The sequence below is a fragment of the Acinonyx jubatus genome, chromosome A2, assembly GCF_027475565.1.
Source record: "Acinonyx jubatus isolate Ajub_Pintada_27869175 chromosome A2, VMU_Ajub_asm_v1.0, whole genome shotgun sequence".
Taxonomy (NCBI): domain Eukaryota; kingdom Metazoa; phylum Chordata; class Mammalia; order Carnivora; family Felidae; genus Acinonyx; species Acinonyx jubatus.
In genome coordinates this window covers 149,431,717-149,446,441 of record NC_069383.1, presented here as the reverse complement: position 1 = coordinate 149,446,441, position 14,725 = coordinate 149,431,717, and the positions used below count along the sequence as shown (strand labels likewise).

At 38.1% G+C, this 14,725-nt stretch overlaps 1 protein-coding gene across 1 annotated transcript in view; it reads right to left on the bottom strand.

The window, feature by feature from the left end:
- Window positions 1-14,725, bottom strand: part of SETD2 (SET domain containing 2, histone lysine methyltransferase) — a 98,072-nt gene that overhangs the window by 60,322 nt on the left and 23,025 nt on the right. The window contains exons 9-11 of the mRNA XM_027038561.2: window positions 7,075-7,209; window positions 6,703-6,822; window positions 4,475-5,137 (exon numbers count right to left, since the gene is read on the bottom strand). Coding sequence (XP_026894362.2) covers window positions 4,475-5,137; window positions 6,703-6,822; window positions 7,075-7,209 — 918 coding nt within the window. The remainder of the gene's footprint in view (window positions 1-4,474; window positions 5,138-6,702; window positions 6,823-7,074; window positions 7,210-14,725) is intronic.

Below are 14,725 nucleotides of genomic sequence, written 5' to 3'. Positions count from 1 at the left end.
GCTCCCCACTAGCAGTGTGGAGCCTGCTGTCTGGGATTCTCTCTCTCTTCCCCTCTGCTCTGCCCCGCACATACTCTCTCTCTCTCTCTTTCAAAATAAGTAAATAAACTTAAAAAAAAAACACAAAACTTTCAATGTAGCAGTATCTAAGATTGCTTCTTTGGGGGCAATTCTAAATTTTAAAGGAGGGGCGTCTGGGTGGCTCAGTTAGGTAAGCATCCAACTTGGGCTCAGGTCATGATCTCATGGTTCACGGATTGGAGCCCCGTGTCAGACTCTGTGCTTACAGCTCAGAGCCTGGAGCCTGCTTCAGTTTCTGTGTCTCCCTCTCTGTCTGCCCCTTCCTGCTTGTGCTTTGTCTCTCTCTCTCAAAAATAAATAAATGTTAAAAAAATATATATATTTTAAAGGAAAGGGTAATATTGATCCTTATGGATACAGAATAATCTCTACAAAAGATTTTGAAATTTATTACAGAAACCCAGGGTACATAATTTCATTTTGAAATGTTGCATAGCAGATTCCACATAGGATATCAGTTACAGGCTGAATTTCCAAGTAGTGACTTTAACGTTTTCAGCTGAGTAACCCTATGTTTTATTTAAACTTTCTGTAAAGAGTTTAATGCTTAACTTTCTAGGCAAATAATATGTTTGTTGAATTAAAGATAGTCTTGACATAAGCATGAAGAAGAGTATTATTAAGAATAGTCCAACTTATCACATGTACAGAATGGTGCCCCTAAATCATCTAAACCAGGTGTAACTGTAACTACCCAGATTTCATTATAAGGAGAGATGCATATCCTGCAGTCTAAGTGTTTACAAGAGAGGCTCTGGAATCACTAGCCATCATAAGCTACTGGGTGTTTAACTGAAAAAAAAAACTGCCAAATTCACAGGAACCTTACCTCTTCTTCTCATGATCCAAATGAATGAGGATTTTCCAGTCAAGTTATAATCAATCACCACTTATAACCAACTGTTTTGCCCTGTGAAGTCTAGGGTATATTTTCAGCATGAGGGGTGATGTACAGTAATTCCTTTTGCAAATAGAAATATATGCACATGTCCCTGCTGAAAATGTAGCCCGATAAATTTGCACGTGAAAATACATGCTCATGTGTAGTAGCAATGTGTTAGGTGATGTTTCTTGTTTAGGTCTACTTTAGGAGTCAAAATGTGCAAGCCCTGTGGAGCCATGGCAGCAGTCCTGTGTATAGAGGTATAGAAAAAGTAGCTCACTTAATCCTTTCTCGCCAGGAGTCGGGATTTTCCCGGAACGACATCCATTGTCGGCAATGGACGCACCAAAATAACGCCGGCGCCAGTGAGTTAACCACCTCTGTCCTCTTTTCACCTATTATATTTTTCATGCATCATCCAACTTCCCAACCATCTTCCTGTTTCTTCACAGAATGCACGCTAGGTTCTCGTTTTTCTTCAGCACGAAGTTGAAAATGGAGTTGAGAAAAGGAGACACATGGTCAGCTGGTGATGTTAACAAGCTCCTTGCTGCCCTGAGAAGCTAGATGGAAATGGTTCAAGTTACAAGGGGGATCATCATCAGATCTGGGAGGACAAAGAGTAATTCATGAAGCTTCATTCCCTTCCCTCCCACCCTCTTTCATTTACTGATGATCCCTATGGTCTGCCTTCACAGCAAAAATCAAGATTAAGGATCTGAAGCAACCTCTTTCAGTTCTTCACTCCATCCAATGTGTAGAAAGGCCAAGTGGAACACATGTCCAACAATGTTACAGTGGCCCCAGAAGGTCAGGGAAGCTTGGAGTGGCTAACATAACCACAATCTTAGAGTAATGCTTTTTTTAGTACGATCTTGGAATTAACATCAGCAACTAACCCAGTGCTTGGCAATAGGTGCTTAATAAAGGTTGGTTGAATAAGACATTGTCTTTTCTGCCAACGTCTACTTGAATACATAGGTGGAAGTCAGACAGAAGTAGTTAACTCTTTCAATGCCGGGATAGTATAGGTATAGTGTAATCACATCAAGTCCATGTGTTTATCTAAAACATGTTCAAATTATGGGTTTCTGATTTCAATGTTCTGATTAAATGCTGGCTAAAGTTCTTTCTTTCTCTTTCTCTCTTTCTTTTTTTCTTGACAACCATAATCAGAGTTTTGGAATTAGAATCATGGTAAATGTTAAACAGAATGATAGATGAATTAAGAGCCCCAGCACCAATGTGTAACAAAACATCACAGTTCAGTCAAGTGACAACATTTCTCAGTCATGCAATTCTAGGTGAGTAATGATTCCAGAGCAAACTAAAGTTTGAAGAAGGAAAATCTCATTCAATGGCTTCCTTGATGCTAAGAATCAGGATACATCCAAAGTATGAAAGTTAAGAAGGATATATTTTAAGTATGAATAAAATTTTGAGCCTCAAGTCAAAAGGATCATCAAGCTACATAGTCCTATGCAACTGCTTTGATCTTTCAGACAGGAGGAACGAGGACAAGCAGGGGAAGAAATAATTTGGTAGGACTCAAAAACGTCTAGAGTGTGACTTTAAATGACCAGTTACAGCTAACTGAGTTAAGGATATCCCAGAGAGTAATTCATACCACTACCATTACAATAAAAAACTACCATAGAGAGAAACGAAAGTATTACTTTTTCCAGGTTTTAAGAAGAGACAGGTTTTTAAAGAAATGATGCTTAAATCTCATTTTTTTAAACTTATGTCAACCAGAGATTTATCAGGCAAAAGTGAACTACTGGGTCTGCCACCCCATTCTCACTCTGTAAAACTATGTCTGTAAGGCCTTTTCTATGCCCATTCGAGTACAGGTCTCCATTTCCACCTTCCTTATGAAGCCAGTCATGCCACAGGCTGTACTAGCCTCCAAACTCAAGAGGGACTTCTTCCACACTCCTGTGCCCTCACAAAGCAGGCCTTAAATGAAGGTCCACCCACGTGACCATCCCAGCATTTCTTTCTTTTAACTGCAATTCTGGTTCCTGCAGTTCACGTGTTGTATCATAAGCAGATTTACTATGAATTCTTCCTTTTAGGTTTATAAAAAGGAAGGATTTCACAAGGTTTATTAATAAGGTTGAGTAACAATAAACTCTAAGTGGTGCAAGAGTAGCAAACAGGTCAACGAGAACTGAAACCACACCATACTTAAAGAAGAGTCTCAACACAGCAAATTACAAATGCCGGAAGTAAGAATAGTGCACAACCAATCAACTACTCCTTTTGTTCAGTGTGAGGTCAGTTCCATATGGGTCAAATCGCAGGATCTAATGGGTGAGTTTTGTAATCATAATTGGGGACAGGTAGGATTCAGTTGTCCATCTTACTGCAAATAAACCTGTACTGCTGGTTTATCTGGTTGCTTCACTTCTGACAGAAGAAAGGAACAGAAAAATAGAGGCTAGGAAGTAACCTGTTCCCACAGGGTCCTCAAGACCTGAATCCCAGATACAGATCACTTACAATCAAAATGTATCACATCTCTCCTAGGCTCATCCTGTTATTCACTTCTGTGTTTATCCAAGACCCAGACTGAGTTTTCTGCAAAGCAAAACCCTGTACAACTTGCTACGTTCTTTAATGACAGATTACGTACGTATTAGGCGTAAGGGTTCCACACCTCTCTATTTTCCTCTAGATAACATCTTTTGACCAAAGAAGTAGGCATTTAAAGGCAGACCTATTTCAGAAACAATAATGGAACTGAACACCAACTAGCTCCATATAAAGTTGTTTTACTGGAATAGATATTTGTGTTCAATCATTTTTGATAAGAAGTTGCTGAATTACCTTGGTTTTCCAGTTATAGTTAGTTTTTAAAAATTAATTTCTAGTTAATCCAATATATTAATTTCCAATTACTTTAAACACTGACTTTTTTTCTTACATACACTCTTACAAAGAATTTTCAAATGTAGAATCATATGTTTGTAACTCAACGTATTTCTGGTTTTGGTTTTAATGTAAGGTGCACTTAAATAACTGAAGTCACTGGGGCACCTGGGTGGCTCAGTTGGTTAAGCGTCCAACTTCAGCTCAGGTCATGATCTCACTGTTGGTGAGTTTGAGCCCCACATTGGGCTCTATGTGATCAGCCGGGAGCCTGGAGCCTGCTTCGGATTCTGCGTCTCCCTCTCTCTCTGTCCTTCCCCCACTTGTACTGTCTCTGTCTCTCAAAAAATGAGTAAATGTTTAAAAAACTACAAAAAAAAAAAAAAAAACTGAAGTCACTGCTGCGATATGCTTTTCTAAATGAAGAAAAGGGGATATCTGTATATTAGTTTGGCTGGTATATCTCTTGCCAAGGTTTAAAAGATTTGAGACATTTGTAATTAGTTATCAGTAAGAGAGATGGTACTCCATTTTTCAAATATATGTATAGCTAGAAAAGTAGGTAATTCAACTTAAGATTTGTGGAACTCTAGACCTGAGTAATTCAGGTTAAAATAAACAGAAATGTTTCCTTACCTTTAGGTCTTTCCAACTATCCAGGAGCTTGGTAGCCAAATCACTTATATCTACTGTTTTATCTGGCTGTTCCTGGCTCCTCTCACTCTCCACATCAGATACACCCTCCTCTTCATCTTGGGATGGTGTTTCCTCAGCAATAGTTTCTTCCAGTTTCGTGCCATTGCCCTCTTTAGGCTCTATTTCAACATCAGCCTCTGGTTCAGATATGGGTAGCTTACTGGCTTCCATGGCGATTTCACTCTCAACTTTAGACTCAGGCAGCTGTTGTGTGAGTAGCTGTTGTGACTGTAACTCTTCCTCTTCTTCTACAGGGACGTGTTCTAACTGGTCAAGGTCCTCTTTGCCATCCTTGCCTTCCAGCTCACTGGTAGCATCAGATATTGCACTGTCCATGCTATTTTCACTTATAATTTTAAGTCTGCGAAACATGAGCTTCTTGGGGGTATCTGTGTCAGCTTCTGTGCTTAGCTTGGTGGAAGGATCAGGAGTGTTGAGTGGTGTGTGAGCACGTGACGTATTCTCACTTGAATACCCATCTCCTTCACTCAACGGAGGAATGGCAGTTTTGGTCTGAGACCAGCGTTGAATAATTGGAAGTACTTTGCTTTCCTCCAACATATTTTTAGTAGGAATGGGTAAGTGTTCCAAAGTCTTTATAATCTGATTAAACACAATAAAAAAAAAAATCTCATCACTTTACACAGTTGACTTTTCAAACCTCTGGATGGGACTCAGATCATTTTTGCAAGAGCAGCGGGGTTTCTTTACTGTCTTATTCAGACCAAAGTCTTTATAACTACAGAAGGATTTAAATGTCATAATATTATTTTCCTCCAAAAAGGAAAGAAAACTGTTTTAAGACTGACCAGCAAAAATAAAAATGTGGGCAGGTAACTGCTCACAATATTAAACAGGACCAATTAATATCCTCCACCAGTGCTTCTCAAACCTGAGATTAAAAAAAAAAAATACACACACACACACATATACACACACACACACACACATATACATATACACATACATATATACATATATGTGTGTGTGTGTGTATGTATATGTATGTGTATATACACACACACGTATATATACATATGCTAGTGGACCTCATCCTGGGTATCTTTTTCTAAAAAGTTTCCCAAATGACTGTGATATAGGCTTGGGAACTATGCAACAACATATATTTAAATGATGTCTCACACACACACACAAAACAATGCAGATATTACTTACCTCGTTTAGCTTTTGATAAATAGCTATCTAACAAAATGAGACTCTCTCTTCAGAGATAATCATCCCCTCCATCCGGAAATCCAAGAATTTCTTCTAAAGTACTCCCTAATGTAGTCCTACAGAAACCCCAAGGATAGGGAGTTCCCCTCCACTTGCTCGATAGGATGCTGCCCAATTCATAAATCATTTAATAAAGTCAACTAGATCTTGAAGGAAGAAAGGAAGGAAGGAAAGAAAGGAGGAAGGGAGGGAGGAAGAGAGAAAGAAAGAAACCAACCAACCAACCCACCCACCTACCCCAAGTCCTCCTCAACTTCTACTTATTGCCAAATCTCCTGGGAGAAGAATGGAGACAAGATAACCACTTATTTGCTTATTCCTGATGTTTTTAAAAGTGCATTATTTGGTATTATCTCTCTCTCTCTCTCTCTATACGTAACACGCAACACTTTGGTATTATATTAAAAAGAACTACATTTAGACTAGGTTAAAAAATATTGCTTATTTCATGGGGAGGTATAAACATCACAACTCCACTAACAATGCTGCAATGAACATTTATTTAGATCTTTAAAACACTTATTGACTCCTCAAAATGTTCTTACTCTGGTCATCCAGAATTCAGCTCTTCACTAATTTTTTAGAACACCAGAATTTAAGTTTCATATGGCTTCCTATCTGTTTAAAACTATGGCTTTAAAACTATGGCTTTAGCAACGAACTAGATCTTTCACTCAACTATGATATTGTATTTTGCTCTTGCAGTTCCCAGCTACACAATATCAACTATAGGGATTCTATAGCCATAGGGCAAACTCACTACTAGCAAGTTTTAAGTAAAGGTTATAGTTACAAGAATGATACTAAGATAATAAAATTATTTAATACCAGTAGTAAATATAGTGCTAGATTCATTACCACTGATATCATTGCTCAACCTAAGTAATCTATATAGTGGTTTTAAAAAACAAGCAAGTTGAATGTGAACTGACCTCTTCTTGAAGCTTCTGGTTACTTTCCCGGCCATCACCTAGCTCTGCCATCCAGATCCACAACAAAGACAGCCCATGACGTTCCAGAAAGGACTTCAGGCAAGACTGTGAATGCGTGTTCTTCCATGGGGGAAGGGAAGCAAGATGCAGGGTATTGGGATGGGGTTGGGGTGGGTTGGGGTAGGAAATACCAAACACAGCATTAAAAAGGGTCCACAAAGAGGAATAAAATTTTTGTTTATATTCACAAAACACCCAGAAACTTTGTTTTGATTGATGCAAAATAAAAGTGTACAAAAAATAAACGGTTTAAAGTTCGATGCCCCACCACAAACTCAGAAATAAAAAACAAATTAGTATCAAAGAGCTCACCTGTATGAGCTCAAGACAGGTAAGTTTCTGCTCCAAAGTTTCAATTCTAACCATTAGCCGGGATAAGCTGAGCACCTGGTTTTTATCAGAGAGACCCTCACCATTCTCCATCAGAGCTTCTAGCTCTCCATCCACCTGCCACAGCAAAGAAAAATATCTGGTTATAAAAACAACAAAAACAACAAACCCCACTAATCTAAGAATCAAACAGCCTAAAAAAGATGCTCAACTTTGTCAGTAATAGGGAAAATGCAATTAGACCCAGAGTGAGAAAACATGTTAAATTTACTAGATTAACCCAGGAAAAAAAAAATTAAGAAGTCTGATAATATCAAGTCTAGGCAAAGATGTGGATCAAAAGGCACTTTTTGCACTGTTGATGAAAGTATAAATTAGTATGATCAATTTGAAAAGCATTTCATTCTCTCATCAAATATTTACCAACTACTTATTATATGTCAAATATAATCCTGGGTGCTAAAGACATTGCAATGAAGCAAAACAAAAGTCTGCCCTTTTTGGGAGACAAACAACAAATTGTTAGGTGAAAAGTATGCCGGAAAAAAAGAAAGCACTGGCTTCAAAAATAAATATTTGTATCCCCTATGCCTAGCACTGCACACCTAAGAATAAACCCTAGAGAAACCTCTCCACATGTGTCCTCAAAGAGTCCAAACAATGTTCACTGCACAGCCCTTATAACAGCAAAAAACTACCAACAATGCAAACATCCAGGTTGTATAAACCAGCATGTTCATACAACGGATCATTCTACCACAGTGAAAGGAATAAAGTGCAGCCAAATGCAACAACATTCATCAATCCTATAAACATAATGTTGTATGAAAAAACTTCCAGATTACATGCTGTATGAATCTGTTTTTGTAAGCCTCAGAAACAAAAATTTTATAGATGCATGTCTGCAAAATTAATTTTAAAAAGGCAATGGAGGTAAGACACAATTCCAAACACTGGTGTTCTCCAGGGGCTAAGCAGGGAGCAAGAAGCAGAGACGTTCTTTTATAATTATACCTTATAACTTACATCTATTCTCTGCGTGTTTCAAATATTACATTTAAATAATGGGGGAACAACAACAAATCAACCTACCAACAGTTGTTTTCCAGCTGTGTTATAAAAGGTATAAAGATGGCTTACAGAACTTACTCTGGGGGAGATAAAATTAATTCATGTGAAAACAAACAATGAAGCATTAAATGTAAATGTTAAAAACCTAGAGGCTTAAGAAGGAAGGCATCGGTTTAGAATGAGTCACCAGAAGGGGACTCACAGAAGCAGGGTTAGCAGGAGGTAAGATAAAGGGGAGAGTGAAGTAGAGGGAAAATCATGAACACAGGGAAATGGAAAATTAGGATAGTGCCTAGCTCCACCTGGCTGGAGTAGACAATGCGTGTGGTGAGGAAGTGAGAAAAGCCTCATTTAAAGGAAGGCTTATTAGATCGGAAGATCTCAGAGGTGATATAAAAAAATCTGGATTTGATGTGACTGAGCAAGAGAGCTCTATTACTGAATCCAAAAAAAGGGGAATAATCTGATTGAAATGGAATTTGAGAATAATTAGTGGAGCAATAACAGAACAAAATTTACACAAGATAGTGACCGATGCAGAAGAGATACAAAGATGGCATTAAACTGACATGGCCTAAGATGAAAGAAGTCCAGAATGTGCTGATAGACGAAAGCAAATCTGAAAGAGAAGAATCTTGAGGAAATTTTCTGTTACGTAACTTTTAATCATCTCAATTTTAGGCAATGCACTGAACACTTCCTTTTTATATGATACCACAAACTTCACATAACATAATGGTGAAGAACAAAAATAAATAAGAAAACATGAGATGCTATCTGCGAGATGAAGAAATGTAAATTCATTTTATCCCTTCCAAATGTACATTTAAAGCTCCTTTCTCATTTCCAGTATCATTTATGTTTTGAACAGATTAAGTATTTACACAGAAAAATCAATTTATAGTTAAATATTAATCCAAGACCATTTCCTTGAGGATGTTTTTCTCCTGTATATCCTAAATATAGAACTTCCTATGTCCCAAACTCTAGAGGATTAGAGCAGGAAAGACAAAGGGCTTTAAAATTACACTTTCCGGGGCACTTGGGTGGCTCAGTCGGTTAAGCGTCCAACTCTTGGTTTCGGCTCAGGTCATGAACTCAGTTTGTGAGTTCAAGCCCTGCACCGGGCTCCGCGCTGACAGTGCAGAGCCTACTTGGGATTCTCTCTCCATCTCTCCCTGCCCCTCCCCTGTTCACTCTCCTTGTCTCTCTCAAAAATAAATAAACTTAAAAAAATAAAAAAAAAATTAAATAAAATTCCACATTCCCCCCCCCCCCCCAATGCAACAACCAGAACCTCACTTTGGACAGAGTTTCAGATGCAAATACTACTGGACTAAGCGATGGGGTTTTCTTTTCATATTTAGGCATGAAAGGATTCTATAACTCTGAACATTTAAGAGACAAAATGGAGCATTTTGCTTCATTGTTTGTTTTCACATAAATTAATTTTATTTTTCATTTAATAAACATTTATCGAATAGATACTATACCATAGAAAGCTCCACTGGGATATAAAAACAGTAGCAGTCTTATCTTAAGGAAATAAACAGTAAAAATGTAGAAACTAAAGTAAAAATAACAAAATTTTGCAAACAACACAGAAGGTGAAGAACCTTTGAACATTCCCACTACAATTATAAGATTAATAGTCGTATTGTATACCTAAAAGTTATCATGCCAATCCCAGTAACATGCTACAGCTTCCATAATTTGGGGTACTCAAGTGGACAATCAATTGTGGAATTAATAACTTTTGGGGTATCTGGGAGGAAGGGAGCCAGGGGACCAACTGACCGCTCTCATTAATTTACATTTACTACAAATATTTATTTTTAATTTATGGGTCACAACCTACCTGAAAGGATTTGAAGTAACTATAAGCTAACATAAAAGTATAAAAATGATTAAGGAATATGTTAATAAATTACTGATAATTGAACATTTATACATATATGCATAATTCTATAGCACTTAAAAATTCATTCTATTGAGTACTTAATCCAAGAAATTATTTACTCTTTCTTATTTAAATACTTTAGTCCTTTTGGCCATGAACTATCTTTAATGGGTCTAAGAATTTTTAATAGTTTCTGATGAAACACAACACACATAAAGTATATAAATGACCTGTAAACAAACAGATTTAATAAACAGGTGAGCAATATCCATGCAACCAGCTTGCAGGTTAAAAGCGGGGTGGGGGAACAACACTGTCAGCATTCCTGAAGTGCTCCATGGGCCCTTCCCTTGTTCTAATACCTCCTCTTCTCTGCTCTCAAGATAACATCTCCTAACTTTTTAGGAAATCATCGTCTGATTTTTAAAACAGATTTACCATCTGTGTATAAATCCCTAAATAATTTTGTCTATTTTTCATCTTTATGGAAATCATACTGGACAAAACTTTTGTGTCATGCTCATTCTACATTCATCCTTAAATTTTAGGAGCCCTCCATACTGTTGCATGCAGTCATAGTTCCTGCACTTTCATGACCAGTTTTTCATTGTAGGATTACATTATGAATTTGTTTATATTAGTGTTAACAGATACTTGAGTTGTTTCTACTTTTTCTAATGTTTATTTATTTTTGAGAGAGACAGAGACAGAATGCGAGTGGGTTAGGGGCAGAGAGACAGGGAGACACAGAAGCAGAAGCAGGCTCCAGGCTCTGAGGTGTCAGCACAGAGCCCGACGCGGGGCTCAAACTCAACAAGGTGTGAGATCATGACCTGAGCCGAAGTCGGACGCTCAACCCACTGAGCCACCCAGGTGCCCCTCTACTTTTTCTAATAGAAGCAGATGCTGCTGTGACTCCTGATGCACATACATTCACTTTTAGTAAACAATTCCAAAGTACTTTCAAAAGTGGTTGCACCGATTTACACCCCCACCAGCAGTGCAGGAGATCTCCTGTTCCTAGGAGTCATCAGACTTTTTACCAATCTGATGAGTATATAAATGACATCTGATAGTTTTAATTGATACTCCCCTGATAATTAATGAGGTTGACATCTCTCTCTGTTTATTAGCTATTTGGATTAGTGAAGTATCTGGATGTTGTCTATTTTTCTTTTGTGTTGGCTTTTTCCTTAGTGATTAGTAGTAGCTCTCTATATACTCTGGTTACTAGTGCTTGTGTGTTATGTGTTGAAGGCAAATATTTCCTCTCTTAGGTGTCTTCTTGCCCTCTTTATTGTGTACACTGGTTATCAATTTGTTTCGCAAACTTAAACAAAAGAGACTAAGGGAAGGTTCAGACTATTTACTGTTTGTACTTTACAAACTACAAATATCATCAGGTAATAGGGAATTATTATACCTCCATCTGCTAAGTATTTAATTACCTGATTTGTGACATCCCCCCCAAAAAACTATCACCTTCAACTGGAAAAGCTTATAGTTTTGTTAAGGAGATACGCTGTATAGAGATGCAATCATAAGATCAATTAAAAAAAAAAAAGTTTACCAATCAAGGGATAATATGGGGATGCAGACTATAATGCTATTAACATATTCTTGTTAATAGTTACAATAATCAAAACTATATTTTAAATTGTGCTATCTTATCCCTTCCATGGCCTCCTCTACCCAAAAGAATTCCCAAGACTTTCAACTGTAGCTGACCGTAATTCAGAATCTAGGCATGCAGAAGGGATTTTCAGTAGGAGACAATCCAAGTAAAATTAACTTGAGTTCAACTCTTCATTACAGCCAGGGCAAAGAACCCCTCTACGGAACTCAGACTCATTCCTCTATCTGGGCAAAATCTTATCCAAATCATTCTTGTTCCAGAGTAACTTCAAATTCATAGCTGGAGCAATCCACAATGACTAGATTCATGCTACACCAAATTCCATCTAGAATACCAAGGCCTATACTGATATGGGACACAACATTACCAAAATAAAAATAAGCAAAGAAAAGGAATGTCTACACTTTGGTGCCTTGGGATTGTTCTTGAATCTTATCAGATAGAAAGCCATCTGATATTGGTATGATGGAGGTGTAACACTGCCTAAGAAACCATCATATTACAAGGACACTCCCCACCAACAATAAAATTTAAAAAAAAAAGTTTATTCTGTAAGTTTTGAGAACAGGAAATAGCCAAAGGAAGTTTTTATGGAGATTTTAACATAGGTCAACATGTTTAATGACTATTTTGTGGCTGCTCTGACAAACTATCAATTATAAGTTAGAAATAAAAGCAACCTTAACAAAGTTGAGAGAAAAGTTTCCTGCAATACTCAAGTCAAGAAGCCTAACAGGCCTTTAAGGTGGATACACCTTAAAGAAACATGCGCAGAAGAGACATATATAGATACAAATTATGACATTAAGAGAAAAGCTTAAAAACACTAGTGTCCAGGGGAGCCTGTGTGGCTTAGTCGGTTGAGCATCTGACTTCAGCTCAGGTCACGATCTCATGGTTCATGGGTTCAAGGCCCACATCGGGCTCTGTGCTGACAGCTCAAAGCCCAGAGCCTGCTTTGGATTCTTTGTCTCCCTCTCTCTCTCTGTGCCCCTCCCTTGCTCACACCCTGTCTCTCTCTCTCTCAAAAATACACATTAAAAAATAAACAAAACACTAGTGTCCATTAGGAGGGCTATATATAAACTGTTACATGATGAAAAACTTCACAGCAGTTAAAAATATGTTTATATATATAGGGGCACTTAGGTGGCTCAGTCAGTAAGCCTCTGACTTTGGCTCAGGTGATGATCTCAAGATCATGTATTGTGTGTGCTGACAGCTCAGAGCCTGGAACCTGCATCGATTCTGTGTCTCCCTCTTTCTCTGCCCCTCCCCCGCTCGTGCTCTGTCTCTCTCTCAAAAATAAACAAACATTAAAAAAATTTTTTTAATATGTTTATATATAAGTCAATGTGGATCAAATTTTAAAATAAGAGTAAAAAAAAGCAAATTGCAGAAATGTACATATTATACCATTTCTAAAATCCTATACAAAACAACTTAATAAGTTTTAAAATGCAGAAATGTTGGCTGTTATGACCGACCACAATGGTCACCAAGTTGGGAGAAGATAGAATTATTCTCTACAATTTGCAGTGCAACACAATGGTCAAGAGCAGAGACCACAGCAGAGACCGTCACCTACTGGGTGATGCCTCAGTGTTCTCATCTGTAAAATCCTTGCACCTAATTTCAAGGCTTGCTATGAGAATTAAATGAGTCATATGTCAAAAGCTGAGCTGAGTGTCTGGCACACTGCTACAGAGTATATGCTCTCCAAAAACAGAGCGGAAGTACACACAATGCTCAAAAGAACATGTGTTCGTCTTGGGTGGTCTACCACCATGGCCATTTGTTGAAGCTTTCCTTTTTGGCACTTTTTAAATGGCCTTTTTTTTCAACTGCCCTTTCCAATGCTTTTTGGTTCTTACAGAATTTAATTTGGGCTTAATGACATCACCTTTTAGCCATTATACTTTTATCCCCTCACCCTATACATCTTCTATCTACTCATCTAAACACTAATTTATATGTAACTTAAGCATTTATAATTCTTAATGTATTAGTTCCTGAAAAGCTCAGGCATGAGCTAACTGCTAAAGAATCACAGGGGAATTTGCTAACCCCCTCAGTACCCCCCCCCCCCCCACTAAGATTCACAGGTCTGAGGATGGACCCAGAAATGCGCTTTTTCACAATGGACCCTGCCAGGTGATTCGGAGGCTGAGAAACGCTATTCTGGTGAAGGAATCCTCAGAAAAAAGGTTTTTTGTTTTTTTTTTTTAATGTGAAGCTCTTGTCCCAGTTAAGAGTCCCTTCATTAACAAGATAGCTCCTTCCTCCGTAGTAACTGAGGTGAGCTGGGGTAGAAAAAAGGTTATCAATCACCATTTTTTTTTTAACGTTTATTTATTTTTGAGACAGAGAGAGACAGAGCATGAACAGGGGAGGGGCAGAGAGAGAGGGAGACACAGAATCCGAAACAGGCTCCAGGCTCTGAGCTGTCAGCACAGAGCCTGACGTGGGGCTCGAACTCATGGACCGTGAGATCATGACCTCAGCTGAAGTCGGGTGCCTAACCGACCAAGCCACCCAGGCGCCCCTCAATCACCATTTTTTAAAAAGACCATTTTCACTATTTCATTTTCACTCCTGGGTTGCCTATTACCTCTCAAAACTCACCTTACACCCCTCCAAAGAGGGTTTTCAGAGATTGTAAGAACACGTGCAAACTTTAAGAGTTCCAAACAAAAAACAAACCAACATTAAAAGACTAGGAATGTAGATCAGACTTAAGTAAATTAATAGATAAACATCTTATTTGTACGTAGGATTAGGAGTTTTACAGGCTCCAAAAAAACTATCAGTCCATTGTTTTCAATATGACTTCAGTAGTTCTTAGCAACACCTAATTCTAATCTCTATGAACCTGAAATAAAAACAGCAACCAGGGCCACCTGGGTGGTTCAGTGGGTTAAACATCCAACTCTTGATTTCGGCTCAGGTCATGGTCTCACAGTTCATAGGGCTGAAGCCCTTTGTCAAGCTCTGCGCTGACAGCACGGAACCTGCTTGGGATTCTA